Here is a 24,674-nt window from a genome sequence, read left to right as displayed (position 1 = left end):
ATCCAAGGTTGAGTTCTGGATAGGAGATCAGAGTTTCTTACTCCCCCCTCTCCCCCACCCTCCCCGAAATATAATGTACTTTCACTTCCACTTTTAACGTAGGTACCAAAGCTGCCTAGGATTTAATAATAGAAATAAAATATTTTAAATATAATAATAACTTTCTTACAATAATGATCAGTGTGTAACTTTATCGTAACTTACAAGAATAATACTTAACACGACATGAATTCGAAGTATGCAATCACCATTATCAGTATTTCACTAAACACTACGATTGTGAACGCAGGTCTGCAGACTACGGCTGTGCGAGCGTGTAAATAACAGGAAAGCCTCACCTGTAAATCGTTTCCGCCTACAATCAGGAAAGTCAGCATTTCTATCATTCTTTCCTTACTCGAAGATGTTCCCACTCTGTCTCGCCTTACGCAACTTGCTGTGGTTTTCCAGTACCACTTATGGACTCAAGAACTGCAGGTGTGGCCAACCTGAGAATGTGAGCCTGTTTCGAATGCTGTCTGCAATCCGCCAGTTCGCAAGCTCATGCGCATGGCCGAATCCTCAATCGAGCACCTGAAAAACGCCCTGTGTTAAACATGCCTTACAAATTTCTAGAATCCCTTGCCATTTATGAACTGTTTTCGTGCTTTTTTCTAGAAATTAGCTAATCAACTTGGAAATTGATACACCTAAAAATATGAACGCTTTTAGTAAAATATTCTTTGGGGAGATGGGGAAGGGGGAGGGGTGGAGTGGATCATGACTCCCACCGTAGCATCCTCCTCCCGCCCTTGGATCGGCTCCTGCAGTACACTGTAGTCATCCATCTTTGTTCCAGTAAACTGAAGACAGCCACTTGCTTAACCTAAGCTGTATGTCTGTCGGATACGAAATTTCAATCTGCGATGAACGATGACCATTACAATGTCTACAGCAAACGTAAACAATTTGTCTCTTAGGGTCTGAGCACACTCTTATGAGCTGCCTGCCCTGTTCACGCAGTGATGGCAAGCCAAAGTACTGAGTCTCATGTTTAACCGGAATTGCTCAAATTTGTCTGCACCGATACCGGTCTTAATACCACAGACAAACTAGTGGGTACGGACTGGGAATCGCCACATACTTGACCTAGCTGAAGCGCGAATCATGCCGTATGCTAACCCAAATGATGTTGTTTTTTACTGGAATCTACTCATGTCTGTGGAAGGTGAAAAGTAAATATAGCGATCGGTGAAAAAACAGTATACATGTAGTATCGTCCAAATATCACGGTGCAGTACCAAAGTTGGGAGCACGGATCAATACCATAGACATCAGCTATGTCGAGCTGCAATCTACAACGACGAGTGCGAGGTGCTTCTGAAGACGCCCTCTCCCACAGTGCCATCGTATGGAGGTCGATAAAGAAACGAGCTAGGACTCGTTCACCCCCAGTTCGTGACCTCCGATGAAGCAGTCAGCATCATCTAGTAAGGAAACCAGTGCTACTCGAGTCCCACATTTTCTGTACTTTTGTAAATGTTGAACTTGTACTTCAAGAGAAGAGTTTGTAATTGTGTGCATTAAGTAATGTCTTCGAAGACAGTTATAAACATTCAACCCATTCCTGTGGCAATTTATTGTATAAAGTTAAGTAAATCTTTTAACATTCTTTATTAATACGAATTAATGTTTCATATTTTGTAATTCCGATCTGCCATCTCCCAGAGTAACCCACAGTTATGACGAGAAGACTGTAGTTCCGTCAAGTCATAACAATATCGACGACAGAGATAGCTCACAAGGCACTTGAACGGCCCTGATGATCAAATGTGTGAGATCAAAATAGGGTTCAGCTAATCGAGAGTGAACAAAGAAGTCCAGCATGATTGGTCAGAGTCTTCCTAAACTTGGGGCTGGCTGTAACAAGCATGCCGGAAAATCTCAGCACTCGAACGAAGAGTCTGATATCTGACAAGGAGTTTTCAGAGTGGAACAACGAAAATTTTTCGATCCACAAGACACTGGTTCAACAGAGACAGTGAAGATTAAATGCAGATTCAATACAGATCGTACAGATATTTTTCTAAGCAATCATTTTCCCCGGGCCCCAGCTGCGAATAAAACGCGAGAAAATGTTAACATTCGTCAATATAGGAAATAATCTCTGTCATGTGCTTCACAATAGCTTAAGAGTACTGCCCACCACGGGCAGATATCTGGATGCGAGTGCTGGTACAGCATAATTTTAATCTCTCGTAAGCGTTCACTCACTTCCAAACTACACCCGCATAGTAACTTCTTACATCTCACGGGGGCGTAGCGAGTCAGTGCAAATCGTAGCAACCAACACTCTTAGCTGTAATACCATACAATAGTGCTTTGTAGCTTGTAGCAATTACACTTCAGTATGTTTTTCTTGAATAACTCTAAAACTGCGGCCTCTAGCAATTACGTATCCTAGTACGAAATTTAGCTACATTCAATTTCCTACAAAAAATACTTTTCATTTTTTTCTGTAAGACTAATAGTTTTCGCGTAGCGAGCGAGAAAATATGAAAATCTCGCGCGTGATTTTTGAAGGCTAGGTATAACATCGCGAGTTGTATAAAACGACGTCGATAGAGGCGGCCAAATCACTCTGTGTATAATACGGAAACGTAAAATCTCGAAAACTTCTTACTTCAGATGTTTACCAATACGCTAATAAATATTCTGAAGGAAAGCTATGTCGTTTGTTAAACAACACTGTACAGGTTTTCTGTTAAAACCGACTGCGAGAAAGGAAACGCTATGCTGTGACACGTGCGATTCATTTCTTTTTTTCTCCTCGCCATCAGTTTCAGCTACAATAACAGGGCAAATTGTCTCTCCCATGTATATTCTTTCGCCTTGTATATAATTTTGAACAAAAATTGTATATGCAGTCGGTTTTAACCGACAACAAAAAAAAAAATGGTTCAAATGGCTCTGAGCACTATGGGACTCAACTGCTGAGGTCTTAAGTCCCCTAGAACTTAGAACTACTTAAACCTAACTAACCTAAGGGCCCGAGGCAGGATTCGAACCTGCGACCGTACCGTAACCGACAACAGGAGAGCTGTATTTATGGCTTATTGGCTTATGATTAGACTAATACGGAATCTGAATCGTCCTATCCGCCCACAGATCAAAAATATGCGAATTACTGCCATTGAAGCTAATATCGACACAGATCTAGCAGTCTCTCATATCCGTCTACCACTGATCCCATCTGATTTACCAATTCATTTTAAGCGACTTCAACTCCCAATTAACGTTTCGTTTGCAGTAACAATAAAGGCGGTTCGTGGCCACAGAGGGAGGGAGGGGGGGCGGGAAGAATTGGGCATAGAAAGGTGAAGGAGGAGATGGAGAGGGATGGGGGAGGAGGAGATGGTAGAGAGAGGGGGGGAGAAGGAGGTGATGAACAGCGAGAGGGAGAGAAGAAGATTATGACGTACTTCCGATTTCCTTACATATTTAGCAATTGTGAAGCATTGCTGGATTCGCGAGTACTCATATAAATCCAAACTGTGCAGATGCGATTTTTGAGAAGAGTGTCCTGCTGTATAAAACCGCATAAGAAAAGGAAGACAGAAGACAGACAATCATTTAATATCTTCGCAACTCTATTAATGAATATAGAATCAGACAGACCCTGTAGTCAGAATGACAGAAAACAGTGCATTACTACTTTCGGTATTCAGTCACCCCATCGATAAAAGATCGTTCTTCAGCATCTCGTGTGTGGCTTCACCTGCATTGGGACAAAGGAAGATATCTAGTATTAACAAAAGCATACCGTCATATATTGGTAAAAGGAAAGAAATCCCCAGTAAAAACTCAGAGATATAATACAGAGAGGTATAGGGTCCGCTCTTGCATTAACTTGTTAATATGAACTATCTTGGTCCCTTTACGACATGGAGAACGTCAAGCAGATCCCCCGAATTTGTGTACGTTTTCATATCTACGATCCGTGCCATTTCAAAAACTGCATCATGACTAGGAATGGTAACACTACATAACAGCACGAACATGTTGTGTTATTTCATAAACAGAAAGTACTTATGTAGTGCATCCACACTGTTTCCGCATGGAGCGAAGGAGAATTCCTAGTGAAATGCTGGAACGTAACGAAAATGACTTGCGGTGTGGGGTGTTTGAAAATAAATATCCAATTCCTGGACACTCGCGGTAGGTAACACACAAAAATAATATTGCCTCTGCGCGTTTCATAAACGTCAGTACGAAATGTAGGAATGAATCTATTTATAAAGCTGTTGCAATAAAAAGTTATCAATTTGATGTGATTTAATTACCCTGTTTCTTTTCGTAATTTGTCTTCCGTAAATTTGAAGGACGTGGATCTTCGCAGCAGAGACCTTGGAGCCGCACGTCCAGTGTTTAGCCTTTCCTCATTCACATAAGGTTGCGTTAACAACAGCTACGCTAAGTAAGATCTCGACTGCAGAATACAGCTTATATGTAATCATGGGTAAAAAAAGGATAGCTGACCCTCTTATCAGGTTCATACGCTAAACATGACAGCGCACATCACTGGCAGACAGTTTTAAGCTGTGTCATACCATTCCCCGCTGATTACATGAACCTGGAACGTCAATTACGCTATAACAGCTTCGTAAAATTACTGCTAAGTCACTTGCACTGTAGATACACACACACTGAGTCCAGTTGCTGCTGGAAATGAAATGTATCTTACTTCCTATAGGACACTACAATAACCTCAATAAGTCCCCGTGCTATAACACCATGCCCCTCATTCTCAATCAGCTGAAACTATAAGATGTTGAACTACTAACAGTTCAGTTTAAGAGGGGCTTAAAGAATTTATTGGTGACCACCTCCTTCTACTCCACTGCCGAATTTGCTCGTACTATCGACTGACATACATATTATTAATAATTGTTAATGCGATCAATGTAAATAAATGTTATAAACTGATTTTCTGTACGATGGTACCTGCCTACAACGGCCTCAGAATTATAACGGTTATGCACCTCGATGCACTGAACATTTACATAGTGTCTGACGAATTTGTTACCATCTCTTAATGAAAATATGTTTAAGATTGTTTTACTTATTCCACATCGATGAGGACCATTCTATTTAGGATTTATGAAAAGGACATCAGCATATTTCTTTTGTTTTTTCTGTAAATATGTATCATGCAGTCTTGTTTCATGATATGTTCGCCAGACCATTGCACCAAAAGTATATCTAATGAATCCAGAATGAGATTTTCACTCTGCAGCGGAGTGTGCGCTGATATGAAACTTCCTGGCAGATTAAAACTGTGTGCCCGACCGAGACTCGAACTCGGGACCTTTGCCTTTCGCGGGCAAGCGCTCTACCATCTGAGCTACCGAAGCACGACTCACGCCCGGTACTCACAGCTTTACTTCTGCCAGTACTATCTCTAATATCTAATGAAATTATAATTACCTTTAAAAGTAATTCAAGCAGAATAGAAAGCCGCCGTATTTTGAAGTCTTTTTATATATCCTTTTTCATAGTATATGTATGCCCCAGGCAAAAAAATGTAATTAAACGTCGCGTTTCAGCTGCCTGAAACAGTAAATAATGACTAAAAAGCTATAAAATTTAAAATGATTCAAATAAATGCTATTATCAGACAAAAGTTGTACGACAGGTTGTATCAATTACACTACTAGCCATTAAAATTGCTACACCAAGAAGAAATGCAGATCATAAACGGGTATTCATTGGACAAATATATTACACTCGAACTGACATGTGATTACATTTTGCCGGCCGGAGTGGCCGGGCAGTTCTAGGCGCTACAGTCTGGAACCGCGCGTCCGCTACGGTCGCAGGTTCGAATCCTGCCTCCAGGCATAGATGTGTGTGATGTCCTTAGGTTAGTTAGGTTTAAGTAGTTCTAAGTTCTAGGGGACTGATGACCTCAGATGTTAAGTCCTATAGTGTTCAGAGCCATTTGAACCATTTGCTTACATTTTCATGCAATTTGGGTGCATACATCCTGAGAAATCAGTACGTAGAACTGGTCGTAATAACGGCCTTGATACGCCTGAGCATTGAGTCAAACAGAGCTTGGATGCCGTGTACAGGTACAGCTGCCCATGCAGCTTCAACACGATACCACAGTTCATCAGGAGTAGTGACTGGCGTATTGTGACGAGCTAGTTGCTAGACCACCATTGACCAGACGTTTTCAATTGGTGAGAGATTTGAAGAATGTGCTGGCCAGGGCAGCAGTCGAACATTTTCTGTATCCAGAAAGGTCCGTGCAGGACCTGCAACATGCGGTCGTGCATTATCCTGCTGAAATGTAGGGTTTCGCAGCGATCGAATGAAGGGTAGAGCCACGGGTCGTAACACATCTGACACGTAACGTCCACTGTTCAAAGTGCCGTCAATGCGAACAAGAGGTGACCGAGACGTGTAACCAATGGCACCCCATACCATCACGCCGGGTGATACGCCAGTATGGCGATGATGAATGCACGCTTCCAATGTGCGTTCAGCGCGATGTCGCCAAACACGGATGCGACCATCATGAGGCTGTAAACAGAACCTGAATTCATCCGAAAAAATTACGTTTTGCCATTCGTGCACCCAGGTTCGTCGTTGAGTACACCATCGCAGGCGCTCCTGTCTGTGATGCATCGTCAAGGTTAACCGCAGCCACGGTCTCCGAGCTGATAGTCCATGCTGCTGCAAACGTCGTCGAACTGTTCGTGCATATTGTGGTTGTCTTGCAAACGTCCCCATATATTGACTCAGAGAACGAGACGTGGCTCGACGATCCGTTACAGCCACGCGGATTAGATGCCTGTCATCTCGACTGCTATTGATACGAGGCCGTTGGGATCCATCACGGCGTTACGTATTACCCTCCTGAACCCACCGATTCTATATTCTGCTAACAGTCATTGGATCTCGACCAACGTGAGCTGCAATGTCGCGATACGATAAACCGCAATCGCGATAGGCTACAATCTGACCTTTATCAAAGTCGGAAACGTGATGGTACGCATTTCTCCTCCTTACACGAGGCACCACGACAATGTTTCACCAGGCAACGCCGGTCAACTGCTATTTGTGTATGAGAAATCGGTTGGAAACTTTCCTCATGTCAGCATGTTGTAGGTGTCGCCACCGGCGCCAGTCTTGCGTGAATGTTCTGAAAAGCTAATCATTTGCATATCACAGCATCTTCTTCCTGTCGGTTAAATTTCGCGTCTGTAGCACGTCATCTTCTTGGGGTAGCAATTTTAATGGCCAGTAGTGTAATTTCCTTCTTCAGGAGGTACAGACCCATAGAAGTGTTTGAAGTGCCCATATAACTAATTGAATCTGGCAGATGGCAAATGTGAACTGAATTTATTAGATCCAATGTGGCACTAACTGTACCACAAACCAAATAACGTAGTACAAATATTACAATGAACTTTAACTGAAATCGTCACTTGACACAAATGCCATGTCCCTATATGGTTTTTATCTTCACTTCAGGTTCGGATAGTTGATTCATCATTAAAATGCTGGTATCTGTTAGGTTGGTGCAAAAGTTCGAAGCGTTTTACCAGAAGTTTAATAAACACAACAGATACACGTAACAAAGACTTCCGTCATCAATAATCTTGTATACTCTCCTTCACAATTTACAAGAGTCTGCCAACGCTGGGGTAGCTTCTAGATTCCGCGACTGTAAAAATCACGTGCTTGTGAGGCGAAGAAATCGTTGCGTATTTTCATCCGGAAAGTTCCTTGAAGATTGTTCAATACAGAGCCGAAAAGGTGACAATCTGAGGGCGCAAGATCAGGTGAATAGTGCAGAATGCGGGCGGGCGTCCTCACAGAGGAGCATCACTCCACGCAGCCTGTTGGTCATTGCTTTTGGATTGCTTCTTCAACGTTACCGTAGAGTAGCATCACTTCACGCCGTCGTCCTTGTCGTTGTTCTCGGACTGCGTCTGCAAGACGTCTCAATTGTGGACAATAAATGTCAGCAGTGGCGGTTACACCTCAGGGAAGCAATTCGTAGTACACCATACCGTCACTGTTCCACCAGATGCATTTCATTATCTTTTGTGGATGGGCGTAGGTCTTTGAACGAGGAGTTGTTACTATTTTTGTATTCAACCACACCTTTCTTTTCCTTATGTTATCATACAGAAACCATTTCTAATCACCAGTAATGATAAGGGACAGGAATGGTAGGTGTTATAGATGGACCAATTCATGACTAGCAAGCAGAGATGAAAATATGGTCATCCGCTGATTTTTATGATTATGGCTTAGAGCATGCGGTACCCATACACCCGATTTTTGAACCTTCAAAAAAATTGCTCTGAGCACTATGGGACTTAACATCTGAGGTCATCAGTCCCCTAGACCTTAGAACTACTTAAACCTAACTAACCTAAGGACATCACACACATCCATGCCAGAGGCATGAGTCGAACCTGCGCCCGTTGCGGTCGCGCAGTTCCAGACTGAAGCGCCTAGAACCGCTCGGCCACATCGGCCGGCGTTGTACCTTCCCCATTGCCTGTAAATGTCGCACGATGGTAGAATGATCAGATTTGCCATTCCTTGACTACACTGACGTGAATTATTGTGGATTAATGTGTTTAAACGATCTTCATCAAACCCCGAAGGTCTTCCTAAACGCGGAGAGTCACTAATGTCAAAACGGTCCTCCTTAAAACCATTTTCTTGCCGTGCTCTGTCTAGTGGCATTATCCCCATACTCGGCGCAAACGTTTCTGGCTGCCTACGCTGCTGTCACCTCTATTTTGAACTCAAACAGAAGAATATGTCAGAAATGTTCCGATTTCTCCACATAGCACTCCATTTCGTAGCGTCCACATTGCCACCTACTACCTCGAAATGACAACTCAAATAGCAACAGCGAACTACAAATAAAAAAATTACAATCGATAAACAAATCCATAGCAGCCGAAATACCAACATGCAAAAAAAAAACCTACGAGCTTATGCACCAACCTAATAAATAAAGTTCCTCTGTGTGACATCACTATGATTGAAAATGCTGCAGCGTTTAGGCAAGTAGACCAGGAAACATCATCACCTTGACAAGGGGCACTGCATTGATGGACCAAACGTTAGTGCATTTCATTGCGCCACGATGCGACGACACAACCAGAAGAATTTATCTAACACAGACTGTAAATGAGGAAGACTCCGCCATACAACAACACCTCTCCTGTTTACTACAGCCTTCAGATGCTAGGAAAACCCCTTGGCGAAGTGTTGGTCTTACCTTATTCGATTCATCCGTGTCACTACTACCCCATCTGAATTTCTCTAGAAGTAGTGTCGGTAACAAACGAAGCTGAATAACTGTGAACATATTAGTCAGTACTATTGATCACTTTTATCTTCAGTTTTATGATGAGAGCTAAATATTACTCACTTGATCATAGTGCACACGTTCTACAACTACAGCAAAAATAGAGAGCGAGAAACACTTACATAATAGGCACATCAGTCTTATCTCCCACCGTAGCCCGCGACAAACAAGCAAATAGTCAGCGTCTTTGCGAGCAAACATTCCAATAATTCGTATGCCCTGTGAGTGCGCTTCTGCAAACTTGCAGTCCGCTAACTTGACCCTGGCGGGTATAAATACTTCCAGCGCTCATACTGCGACTGATCTGCAGCGCAGATCTCGCGACCCTGAAAACTGTTTTCCGTCTGTTCAGATAGCTCCGGCGTGGTCGTGATCATTTACAGTCGCAAGTACGAATACAACGTCGTAATGTCTGCACAGTCACATTCTTCGCCTCCGTGCAGCCCATGCGATCATTCCCTACACCTCTCATCTAAATTGTTTCACCAAAAGTCGGAGTTGACTCAGTTAGTTCTACAACAATGCTTATTAATGATAGTATCATCGAATGGGATAACAAGCTAAATCTGTGATTGGACTGAAGATTTCTTAGCAGTAATGCAGCAAGTTATCTTGGATGTAGAGTCATCGACAGATGTAGAAGTAATTTTAATTGTGTCCAAGGAAGAGTTTCTGACCCTTACTATCCATGTCTTGCTGATGATGTAGTTATCTATAATGAAAGGCAGCCTGTAAAAAGCTGCACACATATTCTGCCAGTTCTTGGTAAGAGTGCAAACTGGTGCAAAGACTGGCACCTTCTTTCCAATGTTCACAAATGTAAATTCGTGCACTTCATAAAACGCAAAAACATGATGTCTTATTACCACAATATCAATGAGTCAGCTTTGGAATCAACAACGTCACACAAATAGTTCGGTGTAACAATTTGTGCGTACGTGAAATGAAATGACCACATATGCTCAATCGTAGGTGAAATAGATGTCAGACTTCGGTTCACTGCTAGGATATGGGAAAAGGCAGTCACTCCATAAAGAAAATTGCTGACAAACCACTTGTGCGACTCTTCCTGGATTGTTGCTCAACTGTGTGAGATCCATACTGAATAGGAGTAACAGGGGATACAAAAGGTATACAGAGAAGGACAGCACGAGTGATCTCAGGTTTAGGCGCGCAGTCCGGAACCGCGGGACTGCTACGGTCGCAGGTTCGAATCCTGCCTTGTGCATGGATGTGTGTGATGTCCTTACGTTAGTTAGGTTTAAGTATTTCTAAGTTCTAGGGGACTAATGACCACAGAAGTTAAGTCCCTTGCTCAGAGCCATTTGAACCATTTTTGTTTTTTATCTCAGGTTTCTTTGATCCATAGGTAAGCTTCACGGAAATGCTGAAAATCTGCAGTTGCTTGAAAATAGACGCCAGTTATTCTATGAAAACCCAGTTGCAAACTCGCAACCATCAGTATCAAGCGAGGAATCTAGGAGTATACTACAGCCACTTCGTTATCGCTCCCGTGGAGACTGGGAACACAAAATTAGACAAAGTATAGTGCACACAAATATGAGGTCGGAATAAATCGGTATTGCTGCTTTTCTTGTAATTAGTGTACAATTTACGGTTCCTTTCCATGAAAGAAGTCAATCAACTACGACCGACTATGAGTAGTTGTGATTGCAACTCTGCTGTAACTTCCGTCTTCAATCCAGCCAAATATGCATTCATATTCAGAATGCGAAATTCATAACAAGGGTGGTATGATTAAAATTCAGGCAATGTGTTGTTTTTTTCCAGTTGTCCTTCACTGTAGTATTTGGTTTTAACTCATCCAGCAGAACTTGCTTACTACAACAGCTTTAATCCATTAGTGCCCAGAATTATTATGTTCGGTTTTTCTGCTTAAAATAATTGTAGGTCATTCTTTTGTAACAGGTTTACGTAAAACCATAATTTTAGTTTAATTTTCATTTATACAGTCACGAACGTTAAGGTAACAAATGAAACACATTTCCGGTTTTATTACAATATTTATTTTTCTAACTGTGTTTATTATACGTTCTTACACTACTTTTTAAAAAGATATTTAAACAGCGAAACAGTTTTGAATCATTAGAAAAATTCTGATCTGAACCGTAGCTTACAGCTATTTCAAAATTTATGAACCCCTCAAAAGCAATCTGGATGAAGTGGTACCTGGCGTTTCACATATATATACCCAGTCCGATTCTTGCATACCTGGCATCTACGATACTTAGGCTGTCCTTTGACGATGAGACGATCTTTTCTGTCCTGCTTTATATCATCTAATGGAAGAAATCGTGATGATGGACCAGGTTTTGCTCTCGTGCTTCCACGGGTTTTCAAAATTTAAATAAAAACTTGCCTTCGAAACTGAAATACGGGACATCATTTCCCAACCTCCGATATAACAACCATTCCTGTCCGCAACATATGTCAATACTCCACGCAAACGGAGACCACCACAATTTTTTAATCCTCATATTTGTCCGCTATGGAGGTGTGAACAGACCAACCTCACCCATATGCAGATTATATTGTTTCACAGTATCAGGCATCTTTCTCGATTCTTTCCGTACTGCTGAATCTTTCCATACTTAAAGGTTCTACATTATCACAGTTGGAACGAACTATCACTACTGCATTGTCATTCCATCTCACTGCTGTCTTCTAGCCGTTAGACAATGAAACGCATTTTCTCTTTCTTGTATTTCTAACTCATTCTTCGATGGCAAATTCAGTTGCTTTCCAACTTTGTTCTCTCGCTTTGTCCCTGTGACACCCAGGTTTCTTCTACACAGTTTTCCAGCAATGGAACTGATGTAAACAAATTGTCAAAGTAGATTTTTGTTCCACCTGGAATATTTCCACACTGAATCAAACAATCACTACATCCTCACCCTGCTCAAGACCAATTTTAGGTATCTTCGTGTGTGTGCTACAATAAGGTTCTGCAGGTATAATAAAGCCATCAGGATTTGCCAAAACCCATAGCTTGAAACCATATCTAATTGGCTTGTATTTGATAAACTGTTTAGCCCCATACCTCTCATACTATGGTTCAATACTCTCATCACACTGCATTGTCAGAGAGAACTTGTTTGAAAGCGTCATTGAGAAAGTTAAACAGCGGCCTTATTTACAAAACCCATCTTCGTTTATGTTTGTGTTGTCTTTTTTTTATTTTTGATTTATCGATCCATCTTTCATCTACAGCTGCACAATGTGCAAGAGATATTTGGATTTAAGTGTATATATCACATTCTTTTATTTGGCAATTTATGACAGCCTGAGAGAATCAGTATTCCCAGGACAGTGCACAACTCATCATAGGAAACTTTCGGATTATGATTAACTTTCTGTGCAGCATATAAATTTGTTTGAGAAACAATAAAATTTATTAATTCCTCAGAAAATAACTTTTTAAAAGAATCCAGTTGGGATTTTATTGCATTTGAAAGAAAATCTAACAAAGGTGGACCATAAGACTCTCTCACTTCTTTTACTTTCCAGCTTGGCTTCTTCATCTGGTTCCAAGTTCAGATGATGGATTTTATATATGATTTGGTCCTTGAGCATCTGGATACGGTTGGAGGCTCTGCAGAATCGTCAATATCTTCTACTGCTTCTTGTCCTTGGCTTATACCTCCGACTGCAAAATTTTTACTTAATCTCTCATTCTTCCTTCCCTCCATATTTATAGCAGTTGGTGTGGTTGGGGTTTCGGAGCAAACCTCAGCTTCTACCTCTTTTAGCCCTTGACTTTCTCCATTCACTGCAGAATTCTGACATGACGTGCATTTCCTACTTTCTTCAGTATTTGCACCAGGAAGTTTAGTTTGAATGACTGCAGAGTTCTCAATTTCTTCTTCTCGTTTACTTCTGTCACTCAGTGCAAAATTTTGCCTTGACATGCTCAAACTGGTGTCGGTGCCCTTAGTATATGTTTAGTACGTGCAGGAAAATGACAAGGTTTTCCTTGAACTTTATTGCCTGCTAAATCAGAATCTTCATCAGTGTGGCGTAAAGAGGGATGATACCAACTGATCGTATTGTTCTGTTTCGATCTGCTTCAAGAACATTTATTGTTTCGTCCACAGTCCATAAATTATCGTCACAACTGAAAGACAACACAAGTGTCCAGTGGCAACTGAAGATGCCAGACCTATTTTCCCCGACATACATCATGCAAAGAAAATTTAATTAAAATGCTCATATATTGTGCTGTACTTATATTTTTCGTTGAAGCGGTTTTTAACACTCACACACACTAACAGATTTAACATTCGTAAACAGCAACAACGGACTGAGTACTGATACTTCAAACTTTAAACAACAAAGAAACATGACCATAACTGCTTCCAACAATTAAATTGTATATAGCATTATCATTGTTGCCAACATTAATTTTTAAATTCATTGGCAACTTTAGTTGGGGTTAAGAAAGGACGGAAATGTCTTAGACATATGTGGGAGTGACCCTCTGATAAAACTGTCACTAAAAGCTTCGTTCATTTCGATTAACATCTGCCTGTCTCCTGCTACAGAAGTTACAACAATTTCAGCGTTTTATACACTCGGTCATATAGCTTCAAAAAGACACAAGAAAAGGACATCGAAACGTCGTTTGCGATGGTGTTCCTGAAAATAACGTTTAAATATTTGTACTGAGTATTTTACAGAACAGCTGTCAGTGTAGGACTGTTAAGGTCAGGAAAATCTTTGGCTTTGTGGCGTCAGGTACGCGATAAAGTACAGTACATTGCCAGTAGCTAGTCAAAAAGTATCGTTGAAATCAAATGCTGAACGCCTGGTTTCATCTCTACGCTGTCTTGTGAAGAAATCTATAATATATGACAGCTAGGACATCGCACTGTCGGTATTCCCCTTCAGAGAAGTTTCAGTGAAGTCAGCGGCGAACATTCCGTCTGACGGCACCAACTCGGTAATAGCTCCTGACGTCACTTTTATGAGCAGCCTTGGGAACTCCTCCACACACTAAAATTCATATGTCCGCTCGTTCTGGAAGATCTTGCGCACATCTGACTGAACTTCGCGTAAACATTTTGGGTCTTATTACGGTATATTAATAATTTTTACTTATGGACCGTCTGACAGCAACTGAATAAAACACAATTTTAGTGCCATGCGCGTTTCGCCTTTATTTTCTGCAAGGCATCATCAGTGGCCTGGAATATGTACATATGTTAGCTATTTTATTTACATTTTTGTCATTGTGCCTATAGGTTATAAACAGTTCTGGTGGTTAGTATCCCCTATTAAGTAGTAATGTTTTGGAACTGTACTTACAGGCTGCGTGGACAATTTCCTACATATTACGCTCCTGTTGCGTTTTTGGTGTTGTTCTTCTTCTTATGAACGCCAATTTGCGGTTTTTTTCCCCATTCCAAAACACTATGCACTGAACGCTTGTTTTAAAGCAATGTTTTGGTTTCTGTTACCGTCTGTCAAATGTTTTTGCCAAAGATCGAATGTTATTGCAAAATTTATGAGTGTAACTATTGAAGTATCTGTGGTCTGTTCGTGTATGCATTTGTTTGTGTGTGTGTGTGTGTTATATATTTTTTGTGCTGTGTGTGTGTATGTGTAGTTTGGAGTTAATATATATATATATATATATATATATATATATATATATATATATATATATATATATATTTAATGTGAATATAATAGAGGGAAACATTCCACGTGGGAAATATATATTTAAAAAGAAAGATGATGAGACTTACCAAACAAAAGCGCTGGCAGGTCGATAGACACACAAACACAAACATACACACAATGTCTGCTTGTGTCTGTGTTTGTGTGGATGGATATGTGTGTGTGTGTGTGAGTGTATACCTGTCCTTTTTTCCCCCTAAGGTAAGTCTTTCCGCTCCCGGGATTGGAATGACTCCTTACCCTCTCCCTTAAAACCCATATCCTTTTGTCTTTCCTTCTCCTTCCCTCTTTCCTGACGAGGCAACCATTGGTTGCGAAAGCTAGAATTGTGTGTATGTTTGTGTTTGTTTGTGTGTCTATCGACCTGCCAGCGCTTTTGTTTGGTAAGTCTCATCATCTATATATATTATATATATATATATATATAATTTTTTTTTGCTGTGTGTGTGTGTGTGTGTGTGTGTGTGTGTGTGTGTGTGTGTGTGTGTGTGTCTCCAGATGATGTGGGGAAGAGTAGGTTGCAGTAGGTACTGGGAGATGAAGCAGCTTGCACAGGATAGAGTAGCATTGAGAGCTGCATCAAACCAGTCTCAGGACTGAAGACCATAACAACAACATCTTTTTGAGCACTACAGTATACAATGTCATCCTTGAGAGTATAGGCTTCACTACTAAGTGTATCGGCCACGACATTATCATTCTCTCAAATGTTACAAACTTCAAAACCGAAAGCCAATATTCTAACTGCCCCTCCTCACTTTCTTGCAGTAAAACTTCTCTTATTCACAACACTGATGCATCAGTTTATAGAACAGTGTGAACTGTTTATTAAAATCTGGTTAAGCTAGCACTGGAGTGCTTAATGTGCTTCAAAGCTCTAGAGGGTGGCTTCCATGATTTGATAAACTCAGACGCTGCCCTTTCTTACATAACTCATTTAATGATGTCATTTTATGGGTGAATCTAGGAATAAACTTTCTAAAGAAGTTTGCCATCCCAATAAAATGGGCTATAAATTTATTGTTTTTAGGAGGCAGAAAGCCCAGGATGGATTGTACCCATTTTGGATCTATAGTAATACCATCCAGTGAAACCACATACTCCAAACACTGGATTGTAAGACATGCTAACTTCATTTTATATGGGTTAACTATAAGAAATGGTTCACAAAGACAGAAAAAAAACTTGAAGTAAGTGCTGAAAGTGATCTTCTGTAGTCTTACTTTTTTATGACTAAATTGCCTGAACAATTTTAGATGTAAGAAAATTTAATATCGGAAAATATTTGGTTCATTAATTGAGAAAGTACAGCTGTTCTGATTGATAACTTGAATGAGACTCTATTAAACTCATAACCAATCAGTGGTAAAGGCTGTAAGGGGCTTAGGCTTTTCCACTAATCGTATGATGGGTAGTTTGAAACGTTCTCGGAATCACCACGAGAGGTCAGTGTTAGTGCAACGAGTTGTTCACGTGATATTCATTGGACTGTTGCCTGTAAACACATGCCATGTCAGTGCTCTTGCAAGAGAGCTGTGGCAGTGATGTGGCTCTTTTGTTGTTCCCACATAGTGATTTGCAAAGATGGAAAAAATCAAGATTTGAGCAGTGATTAAGTATTTCATAAAGAAAGGTATGGAAGCAAAGGACATTCATGCCGATTTCCAGAATACACTGAGGGACTTTGCTCCTTTATATTCAGCTGTTGCCAAGTGGACAAATGAATTTAAATTTGGTCAGGAGAGCTTGGATGATGATTCGCACAGTGGTCGGCCAAGATTTGTCACTACTCCAGAATCATTGCAGAAGTGCACAAAATGGTCATGGAGGATTGCTGACTGAAAGAGCATGAAATTGCTCACACTTGACAGATGTCATCTGAAAGCGTATAACACATTTCAATTGAAAAACTGGAAATGAAAAAAATATCTGCAAGATGGGTGCCACGACTCTTGATGCTGAATCAAAAACACATGAGAATGGACATCTCGGAACAATGTTTGGCTCATTTTAGGAGAAACGAACAAGATTTTTTGTGCCGGTTTGTGATCTAAGATGAAACTTGGGTGCACTACTGTACCCCACAGACAAAATAACAGTCAAAGCAGTGGAAACATGCTGATTCTTTGCCACTAAAGAGAGCAAAGACAATTCTTTCAGCGGAAAAGGTCATGGCATCAGTGTTTTCGGATGTGACGATAACTTCCTGGACAGATTACAACAAAAGATACCCAAAAAAAACAGTTTAGCAAGGAAGAAAGTCATCTTCCATCAAGAGAATGTGCACCCGCAAACATGTGCTGTCACCATAGCAAAATTAGATGAACGAAGGTATGAATTGTTGCCACGCCCGCCTCATTCACCTGATATGGCTCCATCAGACTTCCTTTTCCCTCAAAACTGAAAATTGTTCCTGGTGGACAAACATTCACTTCAAACAAAGAATTGATCGCCGGAGTTGACAACTATTTTGCAGGCCTGGAGGAAACTCATTTGGGATTAAGGCACTGGAACATCATTGGACCACATTGCCTCATCCTTCCCAGGCCATCATTTACCTTTAGAAAAAGGCTCCAGGAAGCTAAACTTCCCCATTTGGCTCCTTGTTTCCTCAGTCTGCCCTGCCATATTGCATAATTAAAGCTGGTCACTAAATAAATGCCTGCAAGTCTCCACTTTGACCACTGAAATGTTTTTTCCTGCAAAGATAGGAATTTCTGAGCCACTAGAAAATACTTGTAAACTTCTAAAATATCATATGGAATGAGCGAGATAATGACTGAGCGACTCAAATGAGAACCTTTAAGGGACTATAAACCATGAGGAGAATAATAACAAAACTGAAAGCCAAGTAAAATATGCACTGTAAGAACCGTCCAGACCACACCTTATTTTTTCACATCAGCTATTATGACATGAGCTATAGAGGCAGTTCCTTCTGCCATAATCACTGCCTTCCACCAAGAATTTCCATCTTTTACAATTAAATTACAACAGACTACAAATACACAAGTAAGTAAAACCTAAGGACAAATGTAACTTTTGAACAATGTGTCACTACCAAGTAATATGGCTCAATAAAACTTGGGTTGCACATAAAAAGAACTGCCATAGTACAGTACAGTACAGAAGCAAACAAAAAAATATACAATGAGATGAACAGAAATGACACTTTTATTCAAATACAATAATTAACTGAAGTCAACACGATTTATGATGGTCCCCTGGATGTTACAAAAGTTGAGACATAGTTCTTCACAGTGTGTGTGATCACCTCAGATGGCAATGCATGCTCTGTAACTTGCTCCCAAGCTGGCCACGAGGTTGGTAAGGAGTTCCTGTGGTAGGGCATTCAATTCTTCCACCAGCATGGTTTACAACTACTGGATGATCATTGGTGCATATGGATGTGCTGCAGTACATCTCCCCAAAGCATCCCACACATGTTCCATGGGATTTATGTTGGGGGAATGGACAGATCAGTCCATTTCGCTGAATATCTTCAAGCTTCTCCACCTGCACAGTTCAGTGTGTTTGCAGGTTGTCATCCAAAACAATGAAGTCAAAACCAAATGCACCCCTGAAAAGACATACCTGGGGAAGGAGTACAGTGTCACAGTAATGCTGATTGGTGAGTGTAACATGTTCAAAGATTTGGAGGTCAGTACACCCATGCAATATTATGTCTCTCTACACTGTAACATTTGGATCACCAAAACTATCATGTTCCACAATGTTCTTGGATGCATTACATGTTCCCACCTCTTGCCATACAAGAGCACAAATTTCATGTTGTAACTGAACAACAATATTTGTCTCTGAGACATATTAATAGTTTCTATTGGTTTGAAACTGCATCATAATTTTCTTATAGGTACAAGAGTTAGATGTTTGTTTTGAATCAAGTATATCCCTGTTCATCTCTTTGTCACTGGTTCTGTTGTGGTATAGATTAGTTCTTTTAGTAGAATTTCATGCATCATCAATGAGCATAACAGGTTTTTTAATACCTTCTAATGATTTTTAAAGTTTGTTGATGAATGTTGTCAATATGGTCTTCTGTTTCTTATTTTGGGCATAAGATTTAGGCCATGCAAATGGCTCAAATGGCTCTGAACACTATGGGACTTAACTTCTGAGGTCATCAGTCCCCTAGAACTTTGAACTTGTTAAACATAAACAACCTAAGGACATACACATCCATGCCCGAGGCAGGATTCGAACCTGTGACCATAGCAGTCGCGCAGTTCCAGACTCTTACATAGTGAGCTCACTCGACAAAAAATTTGTCACCCCTACATAAATCATTACAACCTAGAACCGCTCGGCCACCCAGACCAGTGCCAGGCAAATAATGTGCTATTGATGAAGTAAAATTTTTGTACCCGAACTGCAATTTCACAATACAGCATGGAAGAAAAATCATGGAAAATGTAAGCAGGATTATTTTCTTATTTTATTCTATCACATCTTAACTTGACAAACAACAAATGAATGAATGAAAGTGAGACATAAAAGTAGTTTTCTCTTATAAAACCCAACCTAAGATGTTATTAATCAGTTACTTTCAAAGAAGTGTGTATCTATTTTATCACACTTTCTTAAAAGCCTTTGACATAACTGTCAGAAAAGTAAGGGATCCGTATTTAGAGATTCCTTCCTTTTCCCAATTATATACATGAGCACATCAGCATAGCTATCAAATATGCCTTGGGTCATGCAGCTGATTGCTAACATGGCTGAGTCCTGTCATGTCCACACAAGATTTCAATACTCTCCTGGACATGCCAATGTAACAAAACAAGTTACTGGCTTTTAGTTAGTGTCAAATGATCTTATCCAAAACAATCATGTTTGACAATGTTCCTGGATGCATTATGTGTTCCCACCTCTCACAAACAAGAGTACGTTCTTGTTTCTTTAAGTAATTTGAGAAAGACTGACAGTTTCCTACATCACAAAACATATCTGAATAGCCCATTATAAATTTCAAAAAGCTAAAATACTACCCATAGAGCCAATTCTGTAATTTATATCAATAAACTGTAAAGATTACTTATCCTTTTTGGGATTATAAGAGTTAACGATCACAGTTAAAAACCTGCATTCATTCAGTACATTCCTCTTGGAAGTATTCATTAGATCACATATCTGTTAAGTATGTAGACAAATGATGAATAGTGTGATCATAAAATATAGAAGTTATTTTTCAGAACATGTAATTGTTTTCTGTGAAATGAGTTAGAAGTAGTATTTGAAAATTGTTTATTGCCTAATACATTCCTTGGCTCTTTTCTTGAAGATTCAAATTATTCTGGGAGTCTGCACAGATGATGTGCAATTGAAGCAATAAAACTGTGTTGCCAAAGTAGTGGATGAGCACATAATCACTGCATACAACATGTGTGCAGATGTATATCTAACATTAATTCTTCTTGAACCATAGTGGCATGCTGATGAACTCTGACGAAAATTAGATATGAGAGTCAGAAATGTTAGCCTATTTTAAAATGGCTTTTTGGCTCTATACAGAACATACCGTACATCTGCTAATTAGTAACAATATGCAACTATAATCAGTACCAGACCAACTTAATGATCTTTCTTAGGGATGCATGATGATGTTAATGAATGAAGATTGCTTATGTGGGAGGAATGTTTGAAATATGGCTGCAGGCTAAGGTCAGTGGTGTAAATTTGTGTAACAACATGTCAACTACTAATTACAAAGCCAACATATATTTCAAGCTGAGCTTTCATAAACAGTAATGTAGTGAGATAAGACAAGTCAGTAATCTCATTCTAACCTTGTATGAGCATTTAAAAAACTATTTTATATGACAAAACATAATGATAGTTATTGTTCATCACTATTCCTTCTCCTTATGATTGAGATATTTAAGTTGCTGTTGTAAATACAACTTGTTTATTGTCATTTATATGAAAAAAATATTCTTATTATTGCTCATCAGTAATTCTGTATAATAAAGTCATAGCATCTTAATCATGTTCTTTCTTTTCAGGTGTTTGTAAATCCTGAAGATGTAAAGTTTTTTGATGGTTCCTTAAAACAGGATGATCCAGATGTGGAAAGAGTTCGCAGGTAAACTTATTACCTATTGTGGGAAGTTCATGTGTTGGTACAATATGTTTGAGATGCTCAGTCAAGTGAACAATTTTTTGAAGCAGGCTGAAATGACAGTTTCATGTATTAATGGAGGAAGTGGATGATAAACCTGTAATTTTATCACTCTGTAACTGATTTACAAAATGATCTACATGTAAAGTCCACTCTTAATTTATTACAAATCACTTGTTCCTTAAAAATTGATAAATTTTTATCATCAGTTTCTACAATCTCACTATTGTTAAAACAAACTGACAATCTTGTGATGTCAGTCTCCATCCATATAAAGTACACCAACAACACCTCCAGTTTCCTGACCACTCTCCTTGTACATAAATATGCCTTTTTTCATAAAGTCTTGCCACCCACATACATAAATAGTACAGCTGCCATGATGATCAGTTCCAACTCAGTATCTGAAGTTGTGGTCATTGTCTTCACAGGCTGTGAGTACCACACAAAACTAATCATAAACAAATTTCTGTGGCATATCCTCCATGCATGTAACTTTCCAACCACTCCCACAACCAGGTGACATCCATTATCCTCTCATTAACAATAAATCATAGACTGGATCAACTGAACCACAGCCTCTGTCAGAACTTTTACTATCCCCATATTCTGACCCAAAAGGACAAATTTTCTTTCCAAAATCCTTCCTACTTCTCTGCAACTGGTATTTCTTAACATTGCCTTTAATACTTTCAAACTTCTGACACCAAATTGCTGACCATTATTTAACTCCAGAAGTTAAAATTCTTAATTCTGTCAATACAGATATACAAAATTACAATAAACTATTATTAATACATTTGTATATCTGCAAGATGGTTACCTACACACTTCAGCATGAGGTCACTGTGATGTGTGAAATTTTTCAACCCCTTGTTAACATGATGAATGGTTGAAGGGGAAGATGAATCAAAATAATAAGGGTGTCACTGAAAGTTTATTTATTTGATGTACTTCAGTTGATACATGTTTCATAATTACAAATGGATCTTGATACTTTGATCACTTAATGACAATTATATACAGTATTCACAATTTAGTGCATTTATAGCACAAATTGCAGCATAGTACATGCGGTGTATGATATTTTCATATATTCAGTTCTTCTTTACAGTATATGACTAATTCCCTTTTGTTTAAATTTTCATTCATATACATTGTTTATCAAGACTGAATGATGATTAATTCTTTTTTCTTGCTTTTGCATAAGTCATACTTTTGGCTTTTCCTTGCAACAATCAGTAAATTCATTTAAAGAATAAAATAGGCTTTTCTCCAGTATTTCTCTTGCTGTGTGCTTAAAGGCATTAATATTCTTTACTTGACTAATATTGCTTTGAAGACAGTTGAATGTGATACACTTTTCTCATAATGACCTGTCCCACGTTGGTTTATTCTCAGTATCCAACAGTTCACTGTTTCGTACAGATGAACCTCCTGTTTTTTTGTTAATTCTAATTACTAATGTTCTTCTCAGAGTGTACTAGTATTACACACACACACACACACACACACACACACACACACACACAATGATTTTTTTTAAAGTGCCCAGCACTGCCCTGACCCATTCTGACTACTACCACCAAGCAGGCAGCACTACTAAGTTACTGCTGGATTCCTGTTTATTCATCATTAGTTACTATTCCTGTTAATACATGTCAGTAGAATGAAAGTCAGGCTAGACTAATCTAGGAGAGCTCTATCAAATGGGCATGTAAAATTTTGATTTAAAAATAAGTTTTTTGTAATGGATAACAAACTATCGCCTCTTGTTTTACATTGAGTATCCCGTCACAACCTTATTAGCAGTAATTGTTTGGATTGACTCCAGTTACACAATTTAAGAACAAAATTGTAAATATCTGCCAAAACATTAGAGACAATATGCCTATGACTTTTAGGGGAGACATCTGGTGTATACATAAATATCTGTTACTGTTTAAATATTTAGTAGTTTGAATGTTTGAAAGCATCTTGTTCATTGTTTCACATTGGTCATTAAGCATATTGGCCTTTTCTGTATGATGAGTACCTCCTTCATACTTATTTACCTTTCCCATAGTTCTGTTCCATATGACATTGATTCTAAGTGTGCAAAGGACTTCAGTACTAACAATTTTGGCTAACTTTCATAGTGCATAGCAGTCTGAATTTAATTTACTGCTTATACTACTGAGGTATTCAGTCCATGTTGATTTATCATTGAGGTGGAGACCCTAAAGAGTTTACACAAAGTACTTGCGCAAGTTTGTTGTCCAATTTTTTGCATTAACTCTTTACTTTTTTAATGATTGTTTTTAAAGTTCATAATATCTGTTTCTTTTTTTCTAATTCGATATCAGTTTATTATTTCCAAACCTGTTATCTAGTCTATGTACACACTTTCAGCTCCATGTGTAGATGTTTTTAGATGCATCCCCTTAATTGAACTATTTGTGTCATCTGCAAATAAAATGGATTTCATCTGAAAGGTGAGTGACCTTTGGACACTTCCCTCAGGCACACCATTTAGAATCTTCCCCATATATGAGTAGCATTTATTAATCTGCTAATCTCATATTTCTACTTTTTGATATCTGTTCATTAAGTAGGGTTTTATCAGATTGAATGCTGTACCGCTCACTCTGTAAAGTTCTAGCTTTTGCATAAGAATTTTGTGAATGCTGTGGTCTCCTCTAGGAGAGGGTCCATACAGAAGAGCTGTACAAGAATAGAAAAAGTTGCAAGAGGCTCATCATCAGCACCTGGAAAAATGAACATGCAACCTGATAATGATGATGATGATGATAACTAACACATGTGTATGTTGGCAGTATGGTTGTCCATGAACTTCAGTTTCACTTTGACTTATTTGTAGAAGATAAAGTTGTTTCCAACAGGAGTCTCAACTTCTAAGGTTTGAGGGTGTGAATAGATGCCAAGAAGAAGGTAAAGAATGTATGAAATGTTTTTTGCTGAAAACTGCTGCAAAACACTTTTTCTTGCTTCTAATCACTATCATAACAAAAGAATTTTAGAAAATTCAGAAAACCAGAGATCCAACAATATTTACGAAATTTTACTTCTCTCAGCTGAAATCCAACAGTTTCTGTTTTGGTTGTAAATAATTATTATTTTGAGGACACTTTAACATGACAGTTTTAGGTGGAAGGTGTATTGAGTTATGGTAATATAACTTACTGCTGTTGGATCTCAAGTATCACATTTATAACAGTAGCAACCTAAGCAAGTAATCGTGGGGCAACCATTACCAAACAATTTGTGTACTTTGGCTTGCTTTGGGTTGTGCATTGCTGATTGTCTTCTTTTCTTTTCTAAATTAGTGAAGAGACTAATTGTATTTCACGAAGAGGTATGACTTTCACAATACCAGAAGGAATTGGTGTTCCCTTTGACAATGTGTCAGTCTGCTCTTGCAGAAGCATAAAACAGTGGTGTACGCTGCTA

General features: G+C 39.2%; 1 protein-coding gene across 1 annotated transcript in view; it reads left to right on the top strand.

Moving 5' to 3' along the window:
- LOC126092209 (microsomal glutathione S-transferase 1-like) overlaps nt 1-24,674 on the top strand; it is a 40,895-nt gene that overhangs the window by 5,444 nt on the left and 10,777 nt on the right. The window contains exon 2 of the mRNA XM_049907703.1: nt 21,109-21,188. Coding sequence (XP_049763660.1) covers nt 21,109-21,188 — 80 coding nt within the window. The remainder of the gene's footprint in view (nt 1-21,108; nt 21,189-24,674) is intronic.

The sequence above is a fragment of the Schistocerca cancellata genome, chromosome 1 (assembly GCF_023864275.1).
Source record: "Schistocerca cancellata isolate TAMUIC-IGC-003103 chromosome 1, iqSchCanc2.1, whole genome shotgun sequence".
NCBI classification, from domain to species: Eukaryota; Metazoa; Arthropoda; class Insecta; order Orthoptera; family Acrididae; genus Schistocerca; species Schistocerca cancellata.
Note: the sequence above shows the minus strand (reverse complement) of the source record. Positions and strands in the feature narration are given on the sequence as shown.